This window comes from Dendrobates tinctorius, unplaced genomic scaffold (genome assembly GCF_039654945.1).
Source record: "Dendrobates tinctorius isolate UK_male_01 unplaced genomic scaffold, ASM3965494v1 ptg000241l, whole genome shotgun sequence".
NCBI lineage: Eukaryota > Metazoa > Chordata > Amphibia > Anura > Dendrobatidae > Dendrobates > Dendrobates tinctorius.
This window is the reverse complement of record NW_027361908.1, coordinates 5,838,328-5,864,732: the sequence shown is the minus strand read 5'-3', so window position 1 is coordinate 5,864,732 and position 26,405 is coordinate 5,838,328. Positions and strand designations below refer to the sequence as shown.

Sequence of the window (26,405 nt, the reverse complement as noted above, 5' to 3'; positions counted from 1 at the left end):
AAGAGGCTCTATCCGCAGATAGATCTTCACTTCTTAGGGATAGAGGTAAAAAAGTGGAAAATGATCTTGTCAGGATGATAGGCACTTTTGATGGCCAGGCTGAAAGAGTATCAAATTTTTATGAAGCATTGGGGGATCCTCCTGGCGGATCCTGACCTTAAGGACATGACGAGCATTACGTACAGGAGGGGTAGATCCCTAGGTGATTGTTTGGTTCACAGCTTGTATCAGAGACCTAGAAAGGAAGGTACATGGTTAGATCGTAAACCTGTGGGGTTTTTTAGATGTGGAAATTGTTCCAGGTGTGGAGTCATTTCTCAATCAAAAACGTTCCGTAGTGCGGTGGATGATAAAATTTATTTCATTAGAGACTTTGGCAATTGCAAGTCCTTAGGATTGGTCTATAAGGTCACATGTACCTGCCCTCTCGATTATGTTGGGAAAACCATTAGGGAACTCAGGGTAAGGGTGGGTGAGCATTTGAATGACATCAAAAATAGAAGGGAAACGCCTGTTGCCCAATGACATTACCTTCAGCATGATTGAGCTAGTTAGGCCGAAACCCCGAGGGGGTGATTTGGATAAAATTATACAGAAGAGAGAAACCGAATGGATTTTTAGACTCCAATCTCTTACCCCTAGAGGCCTTAATGAGTGCCTGTCATTCACGTGTTTTTTATGATATATTCTTTATAGTGTCAGTTTGGTTTTCTTTGCTCTATTAGACTTTCTTGGGGTGTTTGAAATTTTGCAGTTTGCCTATTGCAATGAGTGCAATTTATTTTTGCACTTGCTTTATCATAAGCGTTCTTTAATCTTTTTTTATATCTGGCTAGCTACATATATATATATTTGTTTGGGATTCATTGTTCTTGCTAATGACCATTGTTAGTTTTGCGGCACCTTTATTTAGGAATTACATGACTTTTCTGCTCCTGCCAGCTTTTCAGGGGGTTTGATTTTTTGATTTTTCCCTCTTGTTTGCATAGCGCTTCATAGTATCTTTGCGCTTGCGCATGACACTAGCGATGCGCTCCACAAAGTGGAGCGCAAGCAGGTTATCCGGGACAAGCGCTGAAAGATCTTAGGTTTATAATTTCCGGTCATGCGCATTGTATCTGGCACGCACGCTGAGCGATGATGGAACGCAGGACTCTGAGCCGCAGACATATGCAAGTATTGGCCAAGTAAGAAGGCGGGTATTTTTCCTGTGACTGTGTCAGTGTTTAGAGATGCTGATTGGGCACTCTGGCATGATTGCATGTATTATCTGTGGGGGTTATTTAAGTCAACCCACTTGAGACCGCCGCTATGCCTTTCTCATCATGGTATCCAGCATCATGAACTTTATCTGTCACTTGCGGTATTAAGTATACAGGCCTCCTGATGAACCGATTTACCGGGGAAACGCGTTGAGGCGTCCTTATATGATAAGTAACCACTATGTGGCATTTTTTCCAGTTGCTTTATTTAGGACTCATGTTTGGGCCATAGTTATATCTTATTATAGCACTGGTAGAGGTTTTCATATCTAATAAGTAATCATCTTTTGGTACTTATTTATTTAGCAACCTCATAGTGGACCTAGAAATCTTTTGGGCCACCTATATGTATATTATACCACTGTCTGGTCATGCGTTAACAGTACTATGAATGTCATCTAATATGATCACTTTTTAATGTGATGTGATCCATGCATGTTTGTTATTCATCCATCTAAGGAGCATTAACAGGCAAGACTATCTGGTTAGCTTAATTACGCTAATTCCTTTTGTCTCACATGTGTGAAAAATTAGCATTATTTTTTGTTTGTGATTTATAGTTCACTGCAAAGGATTGCTTATTACACCTTCCTTCCTCTTCCTTCATCCCCTTCCTATCAATCATTGTTTTCCCACTTTTTATTTAGGGTGAGCTAGGGGAGAAAGGGTCAGTCTACGTTGAGTGGGGGCGCCAAAAAATCGTTTTCTTCTAGGGTGCCAACATCCACGGCAAGGAAGGTGTTCAGATAGTATTATCGCAGTTCCTTTGTAGGGCTTTTTATGGTCTTCTACATTTGTCATTTGAGGGAATTTTGTTTGATTCCTTTCACGAGAACAGGTGATTTTTAAAAATTTATTCTATTAAAGAAGTATTTTTAAGGGGAATACATGTTCACTAAGTATGTCTATATATTCCTTTGTTTATTCTTAAGCTTGATATACCCCACATAGTCCTCCATACAGTATAATGGCCCCAAATAGGTCTCAGTATCGCGAGCCAATTATAATCACACTGAGGGCCAGATTTGGCACACGGGCTAGAGTTTGACATGTGTGATCTAATCAATGTTTATGCTATTGAGCGGCAAGGGCTGTGGTTTTCCCTGCACTTACAGTTCCCCATCCTCTGTCCTTTGCTCCCTGAAAAAAGCTGTCACTTTTATGTGAGCTACCTGCCTCCTCTGAAAAATATTGTGAAGTTGCTGTCATCTATGCAGGTGCAGTCCCAACTTTCTGGTCGTCTTCTAAGATGGGGTGGAACGTGCATAGATCCATAGTCGTGCTCTTGTTGCATCATCAAAACATTATTGAGAATGCACCACCGCTGTGAGTGATAATGGCTTTGCAAATTTCTGGCAGGAAGACAGATCATTCAGATAACAGTGACCTGTCAATTAGGTAGTAAAGGATAGCGGCGCCCAAAGAAAATTATAAAGAGAATGTAGACCTGTAAATGCAGCCCCCTGCACTTGCAGTTCATTGACATAAAAGTTAAACAGAAAATTACTTTGAAACACAAAGAAGGATTACAAAAAGATTTATGGATTAATTCTCAAATACATCAACCTAACATAGATGTGTTTGGTTTGTGGCAGTAAAACCTAGTGACAGGTTCTCTTTAAAGTCAGTGTTAGGGCGAAGTCAGACTGCCATATAAATCAGACCGAGATTGGAGCGCAATGCACGGACTGGCCTGACCTGTGCGTGACAGCGTCATGTATTTCTATGCAGCTGTCATGCTAAAGTCAGGAGAGCCGCTGGACAATCCGTGCACTGTGTTCCGATCTCAATCATATTTATGAGGCCATCTGACTGCGCCCTTACACTTGGGATCCCCTCACATCTGTGTCAGAAGCTCAAAGACTATACAGCTCTCAACAAGTTTGGTGGCAGTTATATAAATCCATATCACCCAAGCTTCTCGTAGTGATGATTGTAGGAATGCCGAACTTAAAGGGAATCTGTCACCCTTTTTTTGGCCTATGAGCTGCCGGCATCGACATCAGGGGCATATCTACAGCATTGTGTAATGCTGTAGATAAGCCCCTGATGTAACCTGAAAGAAGAAAAAAAAGAGTTAGATTATACTCATCCGGGGGGGCGGCCCGGTCCAATGGGTGTCGCGGTCCGGCGCCTTCCATCTTCTAACGATGACGTCCTCTTCTTCCCTTCTTGCTGTGGCTCTGGCGCAGGCGCACTGCTCTGCCTGTTGAGGGCAGAATACTGCAGTGCGCAGGCGCCGGACCTCTCTGACCTCTCCCGGCGCCTGTGCACTGCAGGACTCTGCTCTGCCCTCAACAGGGCAAAGCAGTGCGCCTGCGCCGGAGCCACGACAGGAAGGGAAGAGGACGGCATCGTATGAAGATGTGAGGTGCCGGACCCGACCGCCTCCCGGGTGAGTATATTCTAACTCTTTTTTCTTATCTTTCAGGTTACATTGGGGGATTATCTACAGCATTACAGAATGCTGTAGATAAGCCCCTGATGTCGATGCCGGCAGCTCATAGGCCAAAAAAAGGGTGACAGATTCCCTTTAATAATGCAATTTAACTCATTTAGTTATATTATTATTATAATACATAATTTCAGACTTAATGACTTAAAATAAACTAGCGTTCAAAGGAGGAAGTTCATTTTAATTAAATAAGTATTACCAATAAATTCACTGTATCTGTCTATTGTGATTTATGGATAATCCAGCATCCTCAGGTCTTTTGACAAGCTGGATTATGTAAAAATGTAGGCAATCAAAATCATTAAATAAACACAGATACACAGTCATATGCATAAGCCGACACACAGTATATCCAGTTGTATTTGCTGTAGTGCAGATTTTTTTCTTCTTCATGCCCTCCTTTTGAGTTTTCTTGTGTGACACTATAATTAATATGCATAATGTACAAAAATGCAACAGAAAATACAAAAATGGAAGGAAAAATGCCATGAAAAAAGATATCTACAGTATGTGAGACAGCACATATTGTAAGAAAGCAGGAGTAAGGGCCCCAGGGAGACATCATACCGGTCAAATATTAGCTGCACCTGTTACGCAGATGGCAGCGCATAACAGGTGCAGCTAATTTTTGACTGGTATGATGTCTCCCTGGGGTTTAGTATAAATAGGTTGTCCTTTTAGTCTGTTACTCATGCACCCCTAGTGAGGAAGAGATCTCGAAATGAACGTCAAGGTGCACTGGAGCTGCCTGGACCCTGTGTAACTATTTGCACCCTCTAGCTTGTATATACATATATCTGTTTGTGTTATTATGCACTTGCTATTACTTCCATTACCTTGAGCTATGGTGTGCAAAGAAATCTTTTTTGTATTTTGGATTATCGTATGAATTGAATTTTTTTCTTCCACTTATCGTAGTTTTTTATACCTTTTTGTGTAAACTCTTTAAGGAGTTTCCTAAAACAAAACCCAGCAAAGTCCAGACTATTTACTTATGCCCTTGCTTACATCTAGCTATTTGCACCTTGCACTTTATGCCTCCCTATTTCTGCTTTTAAACATTAATTCAGGGTTTATCATTGCAAGCTGCTGTATTTTCCATACAGAATTTTTGACATAATTTACTTATTTGCTCAGTGTTGGCTTGTTTTCCATTTTTGTTCTGCTTGTTTGTATCTCCTTTTTCTATTTTTTTTTTAATCATGTGTTTCAATAAAATTATTTGCTTTTTATATAAGATTTTATTGGAGGACTAATTCTTTATATTCTGGTTTGATCTAAAAATGTTGTGCCAGTGCGTATCCAAGTGGCTACCCCTACAATAACTAATTGATATCATATTTCTATATCAGCATAGCAGAATAACAATTAAATTATGCACATATACACTATATGGATAAGAGTAGCGGGAGACCCCTACATATTACACCAATAGTAACTTTTATGACATCCCAGTTTAAATCCATAGGCATTAATATAGAGTTGGACCCACTGACTCTAAAACAGCTTCCAGTCTGGGAAGACTTAATTTTAAAGATTTTGGAGTGTCTCTGTAGTAATTTTGCCTTTTCATAAAGAAAATCAGTTAGGAGGTCAGACACTGATGTTGGTTGAGAGGGTCTGCACTCGCAATCTCTGTTCTAGTTCCTTCCAAAAGTGTTTACTAAAGTTGAGGTCAAGGCTCTGAGTGGGTGAGTCAAGTTCTACCAAACCATACTCACCCAACCAAGTCTTTACAGACCTTGTTTTGTGCACTGGGACACAGTCATGCTCGAACAGCAAACAGACTTCCCCAAATATTTCCCACAAGTATGGAAATTATATTTGTCCAAAATGTCTTGGTTTGCTGAAGAATGAAAATATTTCTATACTAGAACCCCTAAAAAACAACACCATAGCATTACCACTCTCCTGCCAAAATTTACAGTTTGCACAATGCTGTCAGGCAGATAACGTTGTCATAAGCCAAACCCAGACTAATCTTTTTGCCCAACAAAAAGAGATGCATGATTCATCACTCCATAGAACACGTTTCCATTTCTCCAGAGTCCATCTGTGGTACAGTTTACACCACTCTAACTGATGCTTGGCATTTTTCTGGTGATGTAAGACTTGTTAGCATGTTTTTTTTGTGTTGATGCCAATGCCAGAAGAGGTTTGGAACTTATTAGAGTGTTAGTGGCTTTTTGTGCAATATACTCCTCAGTACCTGGCAACTCAACTGGTCTGCCACTTAGTGACTGAGTTGGGGTGGTTCCCAAATTCTTCAAGTCAAGGCGGTCTCACCAACTGACTCGCTACAATGGTGGCATGCTATGTCATTACCACGTGCAAATTCACTGAGCTCTTTACAACGAGCCATTTTATACACCTGTGCCAATGGGACTGAATGAAAAAAATTGAATTTAATGATTAAGAGCTGTGTCTCAATACTTCTAGCCATATAGTGTAAAGGTATGCGCACATGTTTAGTATTTGCTGCAGATTTTCTCCACCGTAAACCACACTGTTTACATAAAAAAGCTGCAAAAATATAGGTGTTTGATGCATTTTCATGGATTTTTTTATACCTTTTTCTCCATTCTTTGTAATCCTGCATGGCAAAAATGCCCCAAACCTGCAAACTGTGCACAAGCCCTTAAGCCTGCTGTCTACTGCCAGTTATAATTTGACTTGCTCCAGGAGAACTTCTCAGCCTCCTGCTCTGACTCCCTGTATAGGGGTTAAATGGTGCAGGTCAGGGCAACCCCAGGATCTGGAAAACTGAGTAACTGGCACCAAGCCTGCTCGTCGTCGTAGCCTTTAGAGCTTTCAAGTGACCAGGAACGGAGCTCCCATCTCACTCAGAAAAAGAACACGTTTTCTACCAAATAATGATACACCCACTATGCTGTTAAATTTATCTTGAGAATTCAGAGAACAGACCAGCTGACTGTTAGAATCTCAGTTTCCAGACTCGCTGTAACATATGGGTAGAATCAATATTTTACCATTTCTCCAAATCATAATTTTGATAAAGTTAATGAGTTATTTTCACAACAGCCTGCTCATTTCTTGGGCGTACGAAGTAACAACGCTGGCTTTTGACGCTCTGAAAGCACTTATGTTATTGAAATTATTGCAATTTATCAAGGATATTTGTTGTTGTCAAGTCATGAGATGAATTATGAGTGTGATATCTTGCCATCCACATAATGTATTATGGTCCTCACTGAGAATGTATCTATCTAATGTATCCATAGGATGACACATGTGGGGGTAATAATAATGTGCTAATATTTGATGTACAAACAGTATCAATAATGCTTGTTCCATCTGTGGCATCTCCAGCATTAATGTTATATCCTCATTTCCATTCTAAAAGCCCTGTTTGTCACTGTGCCAGGGTCTTCTTAATTTCATACACACGATTAAAAGATTTACATATAAATGAACATTAACAGTTTGATCTCTACCCCTAGAGTATTCATTAAAATTAAATCTTATTAAATAACAACAATCGTAAACTTAAGTTCAGACTTATGTTCCAGTTTTTGCGGTGAGCACTAAATTCAGGAAAGAAAAAAATAGCTTTATAGAATGTAAGTCTGCAAGGACAGGGTCCTCTCCCCTCTGTACCAGTCTGTCATTGTAAATTTGTTTACTGTTAACGATATCTATAACTTTGTATGTAACCCCCCTTCTCATGTACAGCACCATGGAATTAATGGCACTATATAAATAAATAATAATTTCTTTTCGCGGACTGGGTAATTTTCACTGGCCAATGTCGTCGTGTCAGATATAACAAATACTGAATAACCAAAGGCTTAAATTAAAACAGCAAGAAATGCGCAAAGAATGAATTATTAAAATGTGCAAACTTGTCCACTCAAGAGCCATTACTGCCACTCGGAACATGGCACAGTGAGGGGCGTACAAGTAGTGAGGTAGGATTTATTTGCAATGGAAGACGGGTTATTATTAAGGAAATTCTCTGCTGTTAGAATGCTAAAGTGCCACTGATAACATGTTTCATGCATATTAAAATATAGAGAATTGACTTTAAAGCGCTGTACAGTGGTAAAGAGAAACAGGCTGGCACACCAACATTCCCCTGATCTTAATCAGTGTTCTGAGAGCCTTAGGGTCCCGTTACACTTAGTGATGCACCAGCGATCCCGACAATGATACGACCTGGTAAGGATCGCTGGTGCGTCGCTAAATGGACGCTAGTGAGCTGTCAAACAGTCAGATTTACCCAACGATGCAGCAGCGATACAGCAATTCATATAACGACCTCGGCGGTCGTTAGGACCTTGTCACACAGCAGCGATTCTGATGACTCCCGCCTGCGTCCATGATTTCTGAGTCTCTAACGAGGTCGCTCGTCGGTGTCAAACACAGCGATGTTTGTTGGCCAGCGGGACACAGCGATCGAAAAAATGGCCCAGGACATACGAGCACGATCAGCGACATCGCAGCGGGGGCATGGTTGCTGCTAAGTGTCACATGTAGATTAAAAACACGATTAAAAACACATGAGACATGCACAAAAGTGAACAGGTCGGTAGGACAGTGTTCACACCACCCAAAGACTGAAACACAGAAAAAACTCAGTATGACAAACGTGCAAAAATACTCTGTTGTAAAAAATATATATAACAGTAAACAGCAAGTGCTAGTAAAAAGATGATAACAAAAACAAAGTATTTAGTTGATATGTCATCTGCACCTCAAAAACATTTCTAGAATTCGACCTTTTCTTACTTTTGACTCTGCAAAATCTCTTACTGTTTCTCTTATTCATTCTCGTCTCGACTATTGTAACTCTCTTCTAATCGGTCTCCCTCTTACCAAACTCTCCCCTCTCCAATCTGTCTTGAATGCTGCAGCCAGGATCATATTCCTCACCAATCGTTACACCGATGCCTCTACTTTGTGCCAGTCATTACACTGGCTACCCAACCACTCCAGAATTCAGTATAAACTTATTACCCTCACCCACAAAGCCCTCCATGGCTCAGCACCACCCTACATCTCCTCCCTTGTTTCAGTATAACACCCTATCCGCACCCTCCGTTCTGCTGATGACCTGAGGTTAGCATCCTCAATAATCAGAACCTCCCACTCCCATCTCCAAGACTTTACACACATGCTGTGCCAATTCTTTGGAATACACTTCCCAGGTCAATACGGTTAGTCCCCAATCCCCACAATTTTAAGCGTGCCCTGAAAACACATTTATTCAGACTGGCCTATCGCCTCAACACATTAACCTAATCTATCCCTGTGTGGCACAGCCAAAAGTTTTACCATAACCAGGTTCCCCGCATCATGTTCCCACATGCTTTATGCATCCATTAGCCCTCTGTGTCTGTACTGTTACACACTTAACATTATGGCTGGTCCATACAATCAGGGCAACTGATACCACCCACCTTTCGTGTCTACCTCTTTCCTCACAGACTGTAAGCTTGCGAGCAGGGCCCTCATTCCTCTTGGTAATTGTTATAACCTATGTGATTATTGTTATGCTGTAATGTCTATTGTCTGTACAAATGCCCTCTGAAATGTAAAGTGCTGCGGAATATGTCGGCGCTATAGAAATAAAATTTATTATTAAAATTTATTATTACAAGAGAGTTTCTTGCTTATGCAAGTTTTGGGAGTTTCCCGCCCGCTCGTGAGACATGCACATAAAAAGCCGTGTTGCACAGCGTGTCCACATCGGGCAGCACCTTTCTGAATTCTGCTCATATAGGTACTGTTCACATGTTCAGGTTTTAAATACATTAGATAGGACTGCTCCAAGATGGGTATACCGTGACGTTGGTGTAGTGGCTTAGTATACATTTTTTGCAAAAAACGTATCAACTAAATACCCTGTTTTTGTTATCATCTTTTTACTAGCACTTGCTGTTTACTGTTATATATATTTTTTACAACAAAGTATTTTTGCACGTTTGTCATACTGTGTTTTTTCTGTGTTTCAGTCTTTGGGTGATGTGAACACTGTCCTACCGACCTGTTCACTTTTGTGCATGTCTCATGTGTTTTTAATCTATTAGTTTCTTGCTTATGCAAGTTTTGGGAGTTTCCCGCCCCTCTCTTGTGAGACATGCACCTAAAAAGTCATCTTGCACAGCGTGTCCACATCGGGCAGCGCCTTTCTGAATCCTGCTCATATAGGTACTGTTCACATGTTCAGGTTTTAAATACATTAGATAGGACTGCTCCAAGATTGGTATACCGTGACGTTGGTGTAGTGGCTTAGTATACATTTTTTGCAAAAAACGTATCAACTAAATACCCTGTTTTTGTTATCATCTTTTTACTAGCACTTGCTGTTTACTGTTATATATATTTTTTACAACAGAGTATTTTTGCACATTTGTCATACTGTGTTTTTTCTGTGTTTAAGTGTCACATGTAGCGAGATCGCTGGTGAGATCGCTGTTGCATCAGAAAATCGGTGACACTTCAGCGATCTCGCTATGTGAGACGGGGCCTTTAGGCCATGTTCACACAACAGCACTTTGCTCAGTATTTCACATCAGTATCTGTAAACCAAAACCAGCAAAGGAACAGTCAGAGGACACGTATAATATAAACACGTCACTCCTGGATTTTTCGCCCACTCCCGCTTTTGGCTTATAAATACTGATGTGAAATATTGACCATATTGACCAAATACTGAACGTGTGAACGTGGCCTTAGAGTGAAGCCTCTGTTAGGCCTGAGTAAGTCCCATTGGTTTTGATGTAGCTATACAAGCACTGCCACTATCCCATTAATTTGAGAGATTCATTTGGTTGGGACATTATCAGAATAAATCTTTACACCTATACTGTAGATCAGTGGTCTCAAACCTACAGTACAGCTTGTGTCATCCTACTTCCCCACTATAAAACACATCTAGCTAAAAGTATAAACAGCAAAGCTGCATTACATGGGTTTTCCTGGCCAGGTATAAAATTAGGAAGGGAGTCTAATATAGTGAATTTTAACACTGTGCAATATACTCACTGTTAGGATTCTGCTACATTTAACAGTTTATGCAAGAAGACATGGAGTATCTAGTCCATCCATAAAAAATATAGTAATTTTTACTAGACATATATCTTAAAAAAGACATATAACAAATATGCCAAATTTGTTATATGTCAGTTTTCAAGATATACGGTATGTCTAATAAATATTACTAATTTTTTTATGGATGGACTAGTTACTCCATGTTTTCTTGTGTATAAAATGTCAAATGTAGCAGAATCCTAACAGTGAGCGCTTGTACTTTCACATATGTCATAGGGGCCATAAAGAAATCGGGTGTTTGAATTGATATACAAATTAGGCAAAAGAGCTATTTGTACATCTGAAGTCTCTGTCACTCCAGCTCTATTCTCTGTTCAGCACTGATCCCTCTTGTTTAACTGATAGCCTCTATGCTAAGTGACTTCAGGCAAAGGAGTCGAGTAGGATGTGGCTCACTGGGCTTGAAATAGACCTGGAGTGATAGAGGCTTCAGATCTACAAATAGCTCTTCAGCTTCATTAGCATATCAATTGAGAAATTGATTTCTCAGTAATGGAGGACTGGACTGACCATGTAAAGGTATTGCTGAGATTGTCTTTGAAAAAGCTACATGCGCATATTAATTGTTTGGGATGTGAAATATTGTTGACAGAGATTCCATTTAACCCCTTTACCACCACGGGTGGTTTGTACGTTAACTCCTGGGCCAATTTTTACAATTCTGATCACTGTCCCTTTATGAGGTAATAACTCAGGAACGCTTCAACGGATCTAAGCGATTCTGACACTGTTTTCTCGTGACATATTTTACTTCACTTTAGTGGTAACATTTCTTCGCTATAACTTGCGTTTATTTATGAAAAAACAGAAATATGGCAAAAATTTTGAAAATTGTGCAATTTTCAAACTTAGAATTTTTATGCCCTTAAACCAGAGAGTTATGTGACACAAAATAGTTAATAAATAACATTTCCCACATGTCTACTTTACATCAGCACAATTTTGGAAACAAATTTTTTTTTGTTAGGAAGTTATAAGGGTTAAAAGTTGACCAGCGATTTCTCATTTTTACAACACCATTTTATTTTTAGGGACCACATCACATTTGAGGTCACTTTAAGGGGTCTATATGATAGAAAATACCCAAAAGTGACACCATTCTAAAAACTGCACCCCTCAAGGTGCTCAAAACCACATTCAACAAGTTTATTAACCCTTCAGGTGCGTCACAGGAATTTGATGTGCCAAAACAGTGGAAACCCCCCAATTCTAACTCCAACCCTAACCCCAACACACCCCTAGCCCTAACCCTAGCCCTAATGGGAAAATGGAAATAAATTAAAAAAAAATTATTTTATTATTTTTCCCTAAGGCTGGTTTCACACTTGCGTTTTTTTGCGCTGTTTTTTAGCGCAAAAAAAAGCATGCTTTTTTTCCCTATACCTTAACATGGGTGCGCATACACATGCGTATGCGCATGCTTTTTTTGTAGTGTGCGCTCGGGCGCACAAAATGCATCCTGTTGCATTTTTTGTGCGTCCGACTTGCCCCCAAAAAACGCATGCGCACGCAATGCGGTTTTTTTTACAGCAAAACACCCATTAAAGTCTATGGGTGCGCATACGTGCGCATTGTAATGCGCATGTATCCGCAAAAAAAAAGCATGCAGATTTTTTTAAAAAAGCACCAAATCCCGCAAAAAAACGCACACAAACGCATGATGCGTTTTCTTCATTTTCTTGTTTGTGTGCGCAAAAAACGTGCAGCAAAAAAACGCAAGTGTGAAAGTAGCCTAACTAAGGGGGTGATAACGGGGGGTTTGATTTACTATTTATGGCGGTTTTTATTTTTGGCAGCTGTCGCACGCTAAAAGACGCTTTTTATTGTAAAAATAGTTTATGCATCACCACATATTGAGGTATAATTTTTCCATATTTTGACCCACCGAGTCATGTGAGGTCTTATTTTTTGCGGGCCGAGTTGACGTTTTTATCGGTACCATTTTCAGGCGCGTGACATTTTTTGATCGCTTTTTATTCCGAATTTTGGGACGCAGAATGAACAAAAACCAGCGTTTCATGAATTTCTTTTGGGGGGGGTGCGTTTACACGGCTCCGCGTGTGGTAAAATTGATAAAGCGGTTTTATTCTTCGGTCAGTACGGTTACAGCGATACCTCATTTATGTCTTTTTTTATGTTTTGGCGCTTTTATGCAATGAAAACAATATTATATAAAAAATAATTATTTTTGCATCGCTTTATTCTGCGAGCTATAACTTTTTCATTTTTTCGCTGATGACGCTGTGTAGCGGCTCGCTTTTTGCGGGACAAGACGTTTTCAGCGGTACCTTGGTTATTTATATCCATCTTTTTGATCGCGCATTATTGCATTTTTTGTTCGGCGGTATGATGATAAAGCTTTATTTTTTGCTTCGTTATTTTTATTTTTTAAGGGGTTCAATAAAGGGGTTAACTAGTGGGACAGTTTTATAGGGCGGGTCGTTACGTACGCGGCGATACCAAATATGTGTACTTTTATTGTTTTTTTCTTTTCAAAAAATGAATGTATTAGGGAATTTTTTTATTTATTTATTTAGCGAGTTTTTATAAATTATTTTTACACTTTTTTTTTTTTTTTTTTAACTTTAATTACAATGTCCCAGGGGGGACATAACTGTCATGTGACAGATCGCTGATCTGTCACATCACAGATCGCTGTGACAGATCAGCGATCTGTCACAGGCAGTGCTGCAGGCTTCCTCATGCCAGCGCTTTGCAGGCATGAGGAAGCCACCTGCCTGCAGGCCCCCGAAGGTCCCCGCCGCCATTTTGGAATCGGGGACCTGCAGGGAAGGAGACCCCCGCAGCAGCGCTGCACATCGCGCTGCTGTGGGGGTCTCAGGGAAGCACGGATGGAGCCCCCTCCCTCCCGATGCTTCCCTAAACCCCCGGTACACTGCGATCGTGTTTGATCGCAGTGTGCCAGGGGTTAACGTGTTGGGGGCGGTCCGTGACCGCACCTGACACATAGTGCCGGGTGTCAGCTGTGATAATCAGCTGACACTCGGCCGCGATCAGCTGTGCTCCCCCCGTGAGCGCAGCTGATCGCGCTAGACGTACTATTCCGTCCTTGGGACTTAGGTCCCAGGTCACATGGACGGAATAGTACGCCTAATGTAGGAAAGGGGGTAAAGGGAATCTGTCACCCTATTTTTCGCCTATCAGCTGCCGGCACCGACATCAGGGGCTTATCTACAGCATTCTGTAATGCTGTACATAACACCCAGATGTAACCTGAAAGATAAGAAAAATTAGTTATATTATACTCACCCAGGGGCGGTCCTGTCCGGTCCTCTTCTTTCCTTCCCGTCGCGGCTCCTGCGCAAGCGCATTGCTCTGCCCTGTTGAGGACAGAGCAGAGTCCTTTAGTGCGCCAGGAGAGGTCCGGCGCCTGCACACTGCAGTATTCTGCGCAGGAGCCACGACAGGCAGCAAAGAAGAAGACGTCACCGTTAGAAGAAGGGAGGCGCCGGACCGGACCGTGACACCCATCGGACCCGGACCGGACCAGGACCGCCCCTGGGTGAGTATAATATAACTCATTTTTCTTATCTTTCAGGTTACATCAGGGGGCTTATCTACAGCATTACAGAATGCTGTAGATAAGCCCCTGATGTCGGTGCAAGCAGCTGATCGGTGAAAAATAGGGTGTCAGATTCCCTTTAAGAGACATAGTGCACCAACTGCATTTAAACTATTTCTAGAAACATGTAAGATACTGCTATATTTACATAACAGCATTTTACTAGTCTATATTTTAGGAAATGAAAAAAATTGTAATTTTGATTATAATATACTATGGAAAACAGTCTCCCTATCGTTCAGGTAGTATGTGGAAACCAGGTTCATGTTAAAGCCAAATTAAGAATGATGGGATAAAGACAAAGGAATTCACATATTAAAAACAGACAATCTGACATGCATAAAGAAGTCCGAATAGGATCAAAAGACAAGCAAGGCCGAACTGCAGGGAAGGGCACTATGGATGTACTGCGTGTTATGTAAAGCAAGGGTAGTGGGTGGGTGGTTAGATGCAAATAGGTGGGATATCAGCACTATTTCAGAAGTGACAGATCATATCTAGATTTGTAGATTAGAAGTAATCATTTTTGCAGTATCATATAGTACACTGACATTGTGATGTCTGCACTGGACATACTCAAAGCAACCAGCAATCAACAAGCACATTACAAAAACAATCTCCTTTGAAAATCAGTCTTCAATTTCCCCTCTAAAGTTCTTATGATACTGAAGACCTTTTATTGGGATGATCAATGGGGAGCCTATTCTGGCACCTCCAGCGATCAGGTGTTTTCAGGCTGGGTCGCAGTAGTGTGAACCAAGTAGGAGCACAGTTCTGTTCACCATGTAAGTGTAGATGTTGCCAAGAACTGCAACTCAGATCTCATTCAGGTGAATAAGAAAGATCTGAGTTGCAGACGTGGTTGTGGCTGAGAACTACAGCTCTGTTCCTATTCACCTGAAAAGTAGCTGAGCTGCAATTCTTTACATTTGGCTTGTGCCAAAGCTAAAAACAGCTGATTTGTGGAGTGCCTAGAGTGGAATTCATAAGGGTAGGCAATCAATAACATGAAGCCGCACAACCATGCAACTTTAGAAAACCTAGGTGACAACTAGTAAAGTGATAATAGTAGTTCCATAAAGGATGCATCACGGCGGTAACTTGCATGCCTCCTCAGCGCCACCCTACTCACCATGCTCACCGCCCGGCTTTCCTCACATCAGGTCAGTTCGCTGAGGTTTGTTTCTTGCTGCACTCCTTTGAACTGCTACTAAAGCATGTTGGTTCCATCTGGAAATAGGGGGATGTGGCCAGTTTTTGCGGGTATTTAACCCTGCTGTTTCTTGCAGAGAATTTGGCTCTCTGGCATTTCCCATGCAAGCAGGCTCTATTTAATGCAGCTCCTATCTCCACCCCTTGCTCGAACGTAGTTTCTGCTCTGTTAGCCTATGTGCAAGCAACCTATATCCAGCTTCCCATTAACGACCTGGCCTGTTGACCCATCCTAACTTACCTCTTTGCTCCTGACGTTGGTTATGTTTTCTGATCATGGGCAGCCTTCGCCAACCTCGGACCGTCTGACTTCACCTCTGTCTCTCCCCTCCCCGTACTTAGTATCTGTGTCTTTGACCCTTCAGTCAGCTACCGTAGTCCCAGAGACAAACCGTGGAGTGGCACCTGCGGACTACCTACGGCTAAGCCTAACATCACTATCAGAGGCTCTAGTGAACACCAGGTTGTAGCTTAGTCACGCCCCTCCAGGGTGATCCCAGCCCTTGGTGTAGTGAGTCCACATGCACCGGCATTACAGGTTCTCACTGAACCTTCCCAAGACATGACCAACTATGAAAATGTAAACATAAAACTCATGATGACCATTGCCAATACAGATAAATAAGAAAACACTGACCATTAGTTTAATATGCAGCCGTATGTAAGGGTAATATATTATGGCTACTGGCTCTTAGTCTTACTAGCCAAAGTGTTAAGAGAATGTTGTTTTGCTTGGCTATTAGAAAGTTAAAAAGAGATCCCGGTCTCGTGGGTCCCATGTATTCATTAGATGTGTGCTCCATTTGCCTCTTCTCCAACGCTCAGGGCAGCTATTGACAGACCCCTGGTGCATGGATACCGAAATCATAAAAAGTGTGTCCATTTCATTGTTTTACTACCATATTTTTGTGCTGTTTTTGCTATTCAGAGCACAGACTGGTAGTTAGGAGATGCTGCCCTTGCAGCTTATTGAGCTGACGGATCCACTTTCATTAATAAAAATTAAAAGCATAGGCATGCCACAGAGACATAAGGCAGAACTGCTAGGCTACAGTACATCATGCAGGAGAATGGGTCAATGGTTGCATATACATTTGTGAAATAAGCACAGCTAACGGCCCTCCAGCGTAGAGGCTGTGCAAACAGATACAGCAATCCTACAGAATAACGGATATCGTGATCTGTTTTTCTGCCCATTAACAGACAGCAACAACAAGGAAATAGTAAAGGTCACACAATGGCAATTTGTTATTGCAGTATTAAAGGAACTAACAAGGAAACATAACATTTAAGTTGGTAAACTTGAGAACAGGGGCCACCATGTCTCTTCATTACTAGAGGATCTTACACCGGTCGTTTGTCTCTAGCTCAAGATGTGGAAGAATGCTAATGAGAGACATTATTTGTGAAGCTGCTCATGTGTTCTCTTGGCTTTACCTGCTAATGCTTTGCTCACTCGCCAGTTCTTCACTGCTCAGCTGACTAAGCTTTTTCTTAAACAAGCTGAAGTGAGTTAGTGCCAATAGTAGATTTATTTGAGCTCTCCATGGCATCTCATCTCTACTGGCTTGAAAAACTCTCTTACGTTTTATATATCTACCAACAATGGGTGTTAGCAACACAAGCAAAGTTTTAAAAGCTTTTTTCTCAATCTCCTCTTGGGTAAGCCTGAAATAAAAAATAAAAATACTGTATTAAATTTATAACACAGAACCACAAGATATTAGTAAATCACAACTATATACTGCACGAGAGTTTACGTTCAATTAAAATGTTCAGATTTACCACCCAAAAATATAAAAGATATGAAATCGTCATATGCAAATTAGCACCTAAGAATTTGAAAATATTAAGCAACTTACCTGCAGCAAAATCTGAAAGTTGGCAGATAACATGAGTTGGGTCATCCTTTACGGTCTCAAAAAAAGCCCAGGCTAGGCAACCCTTGCTGTCCCAGTGAACTACAGACTCGTGACCAGTCTGGCCACAGCCACAGTTATGGCTGAGGATGCAGTGCTTGTCATGGTTGCATCACGCCATGTCTGTGCGAGAAGCTGCCTCATTTTCCTCCTCCTCCACCTCCTCAGCTGAGGTACTCAGCTGCACACCTCTGGGTTCACACCAAGTGGGATCTACAACCTCATCGTCATCATCTCTGTTCTCCCTCTCCTCGCTCTGAGAGTAACCCTCCTCCTCTTCCTGCCCTGACAGCACAGTTTAGTCTGCGTGCGCCTCTGGTATCTGAGTCTCATCAGTATCACCTCCACCCGCTCAGGGGGTAACCTCTGGTGATGAGGGTCTGGATTCTGCTCGGACCCTACTTTGTTCAGCCCCAGATCCAACATTAGTGCAGATGCTTTCCCCCTCTGGATTCTGTGAATTTTTGCATCAGACCTCTGATGCCCATGGAACAGAATGTGTGAACAGCTCTGCAGACTGCCCAATCTGTGGTTCCCCATAGTCAGTTGAGTGGATGGAAATTTATGACGCAGGGAAAAAAAAGGATTATTGTGGTGCCACCTCTGAGGATTATGCTGTGTGTGATGTTAAGGTGGAGAAAGAGGAGGAGAGCAGCGCTTGCTCCACTGGAGCACATGCTCTTTCTGAGCCTCATCTACAAGGCGTACTGCTGTGCAGCTGCCAAAGGGAGGTCAGTAGACCGTCCAGTAACAGATGTTGTCAGTTGTCTTTGGATAGGACAAGACAGGGTTTGTTCAATTGAGCTTTCATTAACACCTAACCCACGTACATGTCGAACACTAAGTCTATTCCCCCTTCCACCACGACCTTGCTTTTTCCCCACTCATGTCGTTTGTACACTTCTGCACTTTTAACCTGCTGTTTCACAACCTTAGGCCTAGACCTGCCATGCAATGAACAATTAGTACATAGATTTCTTAGATCGTGTGCCCAAGCAACACTCTTAGACCTAACGATTTTGATTAGAAAATGGGGCCTCCTGATTGCAACACAGTCTGAGCCCAAACTATTTGGATTAGCAAATTGGGCCTCCTGACTGCAACACAGTTTTAGCACAAACAATTTGGATTAGCAAATGGGGCCTCCTGACTGTAACACAGTTTTAATACAATCTAGTTAGATGCTGAAGGACCGAATTCACACAAAACAAAATCTTATCTAACTAAATGACAAGCTCACTTGCAGCGGAAGCAGGAGCGGCCTCTCTGTGCTCTTCCATTGAGAAAATGGAACCAGCAAAACAAGATGTGTGCTTTTTATATGGAGAGGGACATGTGAATTCCAAAACCAATCACAGAAGCCCTATTGTCATGATATTGTGGATGGTGTCTGCGCCCTAATTGGCTGCCGGAAGGTACACACATTAATATTAAATTAAAAGAAAAAAAATTTACCTTCCACCACTCCTCTGACCTAGACACACACCCTCCCTTCATGAAACACATACCCCCGCTCATAAAACACCAGTATCTTAGACGAAGTCAAAACGAAAGCATTAGTGGAAACACAATAATTTACCGATCTTTGACCGAATGTGGCCTATTTTGCTGAAAAATGATCTGGAAACTGGACACAAATCCAAATGTGCTATGTTCGTGCCAAATATGAGATTGGCGAACAATTTCTGAACAAGTTTGCATATATATATATATACACACACACACATATACACACACACATATACATGCATACTTACATACAAGTGCTTCTCAATAAATTAGAATATCATCAAAAAGTTAATTTATTTCAGTTCTTCAATACAAGTTTCAAAGTGAAACTCATATTATAGAGTCATTACAAACAGTGATGTATTTTAAGTGTATATTTATGTTAATATCGATGATTATGGCTTACAGCCAATGAAAACCCGAAAGTCATTATCTCAGTAAATTAGAAAATAGAATTAGACTTACTGGTAATTCGGTTTCTAGTAACCTTCCACGACGGTATACGGAGGTTGCCTCTTTGTCCTGATGGGGACAGGAAACACAGAGAGGTTAAAAGGTCCTCCCACCTGCCAGTGACTTATAACTGAGACCGTAGCACTGGTTTACCTTTGAATTCCCAGATTCTTTATCCAGGAGTATAGGGTGGGAATTAGTGCCGTCGTGGAAGGTTCCTAGTAACCGAATTACCAGTAAGTCTAATTCTATTTTCTCTAGTCACCTTCCATGACGGTATACGGAGGAATACCAACTAATTTGGCACTAGGGAGGGACAACGGCCTGGAGAACCTTTCGGCTGAAGACTAGATCCCTACTGGATGTTACATCCAGTCTATAATGCTTTGAGAAGGTATGGAGTGAAGACCACGTTGCTGCCCTGCAGATCTGCTCTGGGGATGCACCTGATTTTTCTGCCCAGGAGACTTAAGTGGATCTAGTTGAATGGGCCTTGATCCCCACTGGGGGAGGCATATTTTGAGTGATATATGCTTCCACTATAGCTTTTTTTATCCAATTGGCTATAGTGCTCTTTGCCACCTTTTTCCCCTTGTTTTGGCCTGAGGAATGGACAAACAGATTCTGGTCGACTCTGTAAGGACGGCTTTGGTCCAAGTAATGCAGCACAATGCGTCAGACGTCCAGAGTATGAAATTTTTCCTCTTTAACATTTACTGGGTTTTGGCAAAATGACGGTAGGACAATTTCTTGGGATCGGTGGAATTCAGAGACTACCTTCGGAAGGAAGGAGGGGTTGAGACGAAGGACTATTGAGTCGTCTCTAACAAGCAAATAAGGCTCCCTTATCGATAGGGCTTGTAATTTGCTTACTCTCCTGGCTGTGGTTATGGCTACTAAGAACACTGTCTTGTATGCCAGGTTTTGAGGAGAGCAGGAAGAAAAGGTTCGAAGGGTGGACCTGTGAGCCCCTGGAGCACCAAGTTCAGATCCCATGGAGGGACTATTGTTTGTTTTTTAGGATTTATTCTGATGGCCGAAATCATGACTCTTCTGATCCAGCGATGACCTGCTAGATCTTGGTCAAAAACAGAGCTAAGAGCTGACCCCTTGAACTTTCTTGGTGCTAGGTCTAAGGCCGATCTCTATGCCCCTCTTTAAAAATTCCAGAATTTGTGACATATTTGGCCTGAGCAGATCTGGTAAGTCAGGTAAACAAAAAGATGAAAACTTTTTCCAGATTTTGTTGTAGATAGTATTAGTTACTGGCTTTCTGGATTTTTGTAGGGTAGCAATTACCGGATCTGACAACTCCTTGGATCTTAGTACCTGGGCTTCAGTAACCATGCCGCCAGATTCCACTTCTGAGGGTTTGCGTGGCGAATTGGCCCCTGCGAGAGGAGGTCGTCTTCTAGTGGTAAGAGAAACGACCCATCTACCTGCATCTCGGTAATCAAGTTGAACCAAGTTCTCTTTGGCCAGAACGGAGCTACCAAGATAGTCGGGGTCCGGTGCTCTCGTATCTTCCTCAGGACTTTCGCCAGGATTGTTATTGGTGGGAAGGCATAGGCCAGGTGAAAGTCCAAATCCTGGGCCAGGGCATCCACTCCCCTGGAATTGTCTCTGGGGTTTAGGGGAAAAAAAACTTCGACCTGCATGTTTTGGTGGGAGGCGAAAAGGTCGATTTCCGGTAAGCCCCACCTGTCTACCAGCAATCTGAAGCTCCTGCTGTTTAGGCTCAATTCTCCAGGATGGATGTCCTGGCGACTTAAGACGTCTGCTTGTATGTTGGAGGTGCCCTTTAGATTGACCGCTGTCATGAACAACAGGTGTTTTTCGGCCCAACAGAATATTCGAGCGGAGATTCTTTTCAGGTTGCTGAATTTTGTACTTCCCTGGTGCTTGATATGAGCAACTGTGGTCATGTTGTCCGAATATATTCGGATGTGATGTCCCGAAATCTGGTGACCAGCCACCAAGAGGGCTTCTTCCACAGCTTTCAGTTACCTGAAATTGGACGATTTCCCGCTCGTTGTCTGATCCCAGAGTCCTTGAAACGGAGTATGATTTACCATCGCCCCCCAGCCCCTTCTGCTGGCATCCGACGTGACTGTAGTCAGCGGGACCTGGTTCCAACTTACACTTCTGCAGAGGCTTCTGGTGTTCATCCACCATGCTAGGGAGGCTCTTACTCCACCCGGCATGTGCACTTACTTATTCAGAGAACCGGGATGACCGTTCCAGTTTTCCAAGCCCAAGACCGACATGCCTTCCCGGAGTGTAGGGGACCTCATGTCCCTGAATTTCCTGACCTTTGATATTAAAGTTAGACGGTGGTCATCCGGAAGGACATTTGTTTTGCGGAGTCCAAACGAACCCCCAGGAACTTCCTGGTCTTGGAGGGCTGCAGATGAGATTTCTTCAAATTGGGGATCCATCCCAGAGACCTTAACGTATCCAGGGTTTTTGATACTTGGGCTTCCAGGGTCACCTCAGTGGAAGCTACTATCAGTAGGTCGTCCAGGTATGGCACTATACAGACGCCCTGGCTCCTGATGAATGACACTGTTTCTGCCATTACCTTGGAGAAAACTCTTGGCGCTGAGGAGATGCCAAATGGAAGGTCGTTGAACTGATAGTGCTCCACCTGCCGACTCCCCTGTACCGCAAACTTCAGATACTTCCTGTGTCTCAGGTGGATTGGAATATGAAAATAGGCATCCTTTAAGTCAATGGTTGAAATAAGGAAGTGTGGCCCGGTCAGGGGGATGGCAGACCTTACGGATTCCATCTTGAACTTTCGGTATTTTACATGCCAATTCAGTCCCTTTAAATTTCTGATAATACGGGCCTCGCCTGATGGTTTGGTTACCAGAAATAACCGAGAGTAATGGCCCTGACCCCACTCTGATTCTGGGACCGGGGAGATTGTGTTTGATCCCATGAGCTCTCTGAGGCCTAACCACAGTGTTGTCTGGTCTTTTGGGGTCGGAAGGCAAGTGACTTTTAGACCCTGTGGAGGGGAGGAGATGAACTCTATCAATAGGCCCTCCCTGATGACGTTGAGGACCCAGTGAGAACTGGTGATGTTTTCCCACTGATGTACGTATTTTGAGAGTCTCCCCCCCACCAGGTCGAAGTTATTGCTTGTCTGGTTGGGCCTGCTGCTGCTGTGGGATGAGAATATTTTTTCCCCTACCCTTCAGGTAGCTCCATCTCCCTGTTTTGCCTTTGCCTCTTGCTTGGGAGGTCTGAGCTTGTGGGGCACGAAAGGGTCGTTTTTTTGAAAGGTTTTTGTTCTGGGAGCACTTTTTTCTTGTCGGTGGCTTTATCTAGCATCTCGTCTAGGGCTGGCCCGAATACATATTCCCCTTTAAAGGGTATGGCGCATAATTTGGCTTTAGAGGTGATGTCACCGCTCCAATTCTTGAGCCAGAGCGCTCTCCTGGCTGAGTTGGATTGTACCAGGGACCTAGCGGCTACCCTAATGGATTCCATAGAAGCTTCCGCTAAAAAGCCTGTAGCTTTATGCAGGATGGGTAGGGAGTCTAATAACTCACCCCTGGAGGTACCCTGTGATATGTGGGAGTCTAGTTCCTCAAGCCAGCAAAACAAAGCTCTAGCGACGCAGGTGGAGGCGATGTTAGCCTTTAACGTGGATGCAGATGTCTCCAAAGATTTCTTTAGGAGACTCTCTATTTTTCTGTCCATCGGGTCCTTCAGTTGAGAAGAATCCTCGAATGGGAGCGCAGTTCTTTTTGCGACTCTCGCCACATGAACATCAACTTTGGGGATGTCCCATTTCACAGAATCGCCTTCCAGGGGAAATCTATGTTTCATTTCTGAGGGAGTGCTGAGGCGTTTTTCCGGCAGTTCCCACTCCTGCGAAATCATGTCCAATATGTTGGCATGCACTGGGAACCCAACGCATTTTTCTGTTTTAAGCCCACCAAACATTTGGTCCTGAATGGACTGAGGCTCTGTTTCCTCTTCTAACCCCATGGTGCTGCGTACTGCGGATACCAGCTCCTCCATATAGTCAGAGGAAAAGAGGTATTTTCTGATCTCAGCAGCGCTGGGTGATACGGGTTACTCCCATCTCCCAGAGGACGATGTATGAGACAGGTCGGACTCAGAGTCAGAGTCTTCAACCTGCATTTTCCTTTTCTTTGCTGGGGAATGGGATGGTGGTGGTGGAGGAGTAAAAGCCGCTAGGGAAGACTGCACCTCTTGTTTGAACAGGGAGCGAATCTCGTCTAAAAGGGACGGCTGCTCTGCTCTAACTACTTTGTCGGTGCAGGACTGGCAAAGCTTTTTATCCCATAATGAGGGCATTTTAATGTTACATATTGGGCACTTTTACCTGGTTGCGGCTTTGGGGGTAGACATTTCTCCATAAAATAAGAGGGAGAGAGAGGTCAGGATAAAGGGAGCCCCCTGAATGAAATCACCACCCCACGGACCCCTTCCCTGCAACACTCACTGTAGCAGGGGCAGCACTGGGCTCTGCAGACGCAGGACATGAAGTGCTATCCATGTTGAGGATTTGTCTTACCTCCATGCAGACTTCAGCAGGGCTTTTATGCTCCTCAGAGCCAGCGCCTGCCCTCCAGCGATCGGTTCTTCCCCCTCCTGGGTCCACGTGCCGGCGTTAGAAGCAGGCACCGTGCGCAGCATAGGGGCCGCCACTAGCCGGAAGTCGGCGTCCTCCCAGGAGCGCCGATACCTGAAGTCATGTGTGAGATCCACTGCCGTCACTTCCGGGACGCCCAGATGCCACGCGCTGGAGGGGGAGAGACCGGGGAGCTGCGGGAGGCCCCCGGTCGTGGATCCCTGGCCTGCTTTGCCCTCACGGGGGCGCGGGAAGGCCAGCGAAAGGTCCCAAGGTCACCGGAGGGGACGACGGGAGCAGCGAAGAGGAGGAGGCAAGACGCGACCACCAGCTGCCCGGCATTCTGATGCAGGTAACCCCTGCCCCGTTACTGCAGTTGCTGGCCCCCCATGGGGAACAGGAAAGACAGTGGCAGGTGGGAGGGCCTTTTAACCTCTCTGTGTTTCCTGTGCTACATCAGGGCAAAGAGGCAACCTCCGTATACCGTCGTGGAAGGTGACTAGAGAAAAAATAACAAAAAACACCTGCAAAGACTTCTTAAGAATTTAATAAGGTCCCTTAGTCTGTTTCAGTAGGCTCCACAATCATGGGGAAGACTGCTGACTTGACAGAAGTCCAGAAGGCAGGCATTGACTCACTACACAATGAGGGTAAGCCACAAAATGTCATTGCTAAAGAAGCTGGCTGTTCACAGAGTGCTGTGTACAAGCATATTAATGGAAAGTTGAGTGGAAGGAAAAAGTGTGGTAGAAAAAGGTGCACAAGCAACCGGGATGACCGCAGCCTTGAAATGATTGTTAAGAAAAGGCCATTCAAAAATTTTGGGGAGATTCACAAGGAGTGGACTGCTACTGGAGTCATTGCTTCAAGAGCCATCACACACAAACGTATCCAGATAATGGGCTACAAGTGTTGCATTCCTGGTGTCAAGCCACTCATGACCAATAAACAAAGCCAGAATCATCTTACCTGGGTCAAGGAGAAAAAGAACTGGACTGTTGCTCAGTGGTCCAAGGTGTTGTTTTCAGATGAAAGTAAATTTTGAATTTCATTTGGAATTTAAGGTCCCAGAGTCTGGAGGAAAAGTGGAGAGGCACAGAATCCAAGCTGCTTGAGGTCTAGTGTGAAGTTTCCACAATCAGTGATGGTTTGGGGAGCCATGTCATCTGCTGGTGTAAGTCCACTGTGTTTTATCACGATCAAAGCCAGTGCAGCTGTCTACCAGAAAATTTTAGAGCACTTAATGCTTCCCTCTGCCGACAAGCTTTTTGGAGATGGAAATTTCATTCTCCAGCAGGAACTGGCACCTGTTCACACGGCCAAAAGTACCAATACATAGTTTAAAAACAACAGTATCACTGCACTGTGCTTGACTGGACAGCAAACTCGCCTGACCTTAACCCCATAGAGAATCTATGGGGTATTGTCAAGAGGAAGATGAGAGACACCAGACACAACAATGCAGACGAGCTGAAGGAAGCTATCAAAGCAACCTGGGCTTCCATAACACATCAGCAGTGCCACAGGCTGATCGTCTCCATGCCACGCCACATTGATGCAGTAATTGATGCAAAAGGAGCCTGGACCAAGTATTTAGTGCATTTACTGAACATACATTTCAGTAGGCTACGATTTCGGATTTTAAAATCATTTTTCAAGCTGGTGTTATAAAGTATTCTAATTTACTGAGATAATGACCTTTGAGTTTTCATTGGCCGTAAGCCATAATCATCAATGTTAACAGAAATAAATGCTTGAAATAGATCACTCTGTTTGTAATGACTCTATATAATATATGAGTTTCAGTTTTTGTATTGAAGAACTGAAATAAATTACGGTAACTTTTTGATATTATAATCTATTGAGAAGCACACACATATATATATATATATATATATACACACTCACTGGCCACTTTATTAGGTACACCATGCTAGTAAGGGGTTGGACCCCCTTTTGCCTTCAGAACTGCCTCAATTCTTCGTGGCAGAGATTCAACAAGGTGCTGGAAGCATTCCTCAGAGATTTTGGACCATATTGACATGATGGCATCACACAGTTGGCGCAGATTTGTCGGCTGCACATCCCTGATGCGAATCTCCCGTTCCACCACATCCCAAAGATGCTCTATTGGATTGAGATCTGGTGACTGAGGAGGCCATTTGAGTACAGTAAACTCATTGTCATGTTCAAGAAACCAATCTGAGATGATTCGAGCTTTATGACATGGCGCATTATCCTGCTGAAAGTAGCCATCAGATGTTGGGTACATTGTGGTCATAAAGGGATGGACATGGTCAGCAACAATACTCAGGTAGGCTGTGGC

The 26,405-nt window shown here is 43.1% G+C and overlaps 1 protein-coding gene across 5 annotated transcripts in view; it reads right to left on the bottom strand.

The window, feature by feature from the left end:
• The window catches only part of CFAP54 (cilia and flagella associated protein 54), a 703,284-nt gene that overhangs the window by 349,459 nt on the left and 327,420 nt on the right, over positions 1-26,405 (bottom strand). For all 5 annotated transcript variants that reach the window (XM_073556932.1, XM_073556934.1, XM_073556933.1 and 2 more), the window contains exon 34: positions 17,024-17,254. In XM_073556932.1, coding sequence (XP_073413033.1) covers positions 17,024-17,254 — 231 coding nt within the window. The remainder of the gene's footprint in view (positions 1-17,023; positions 17,255-26,405) is intronic.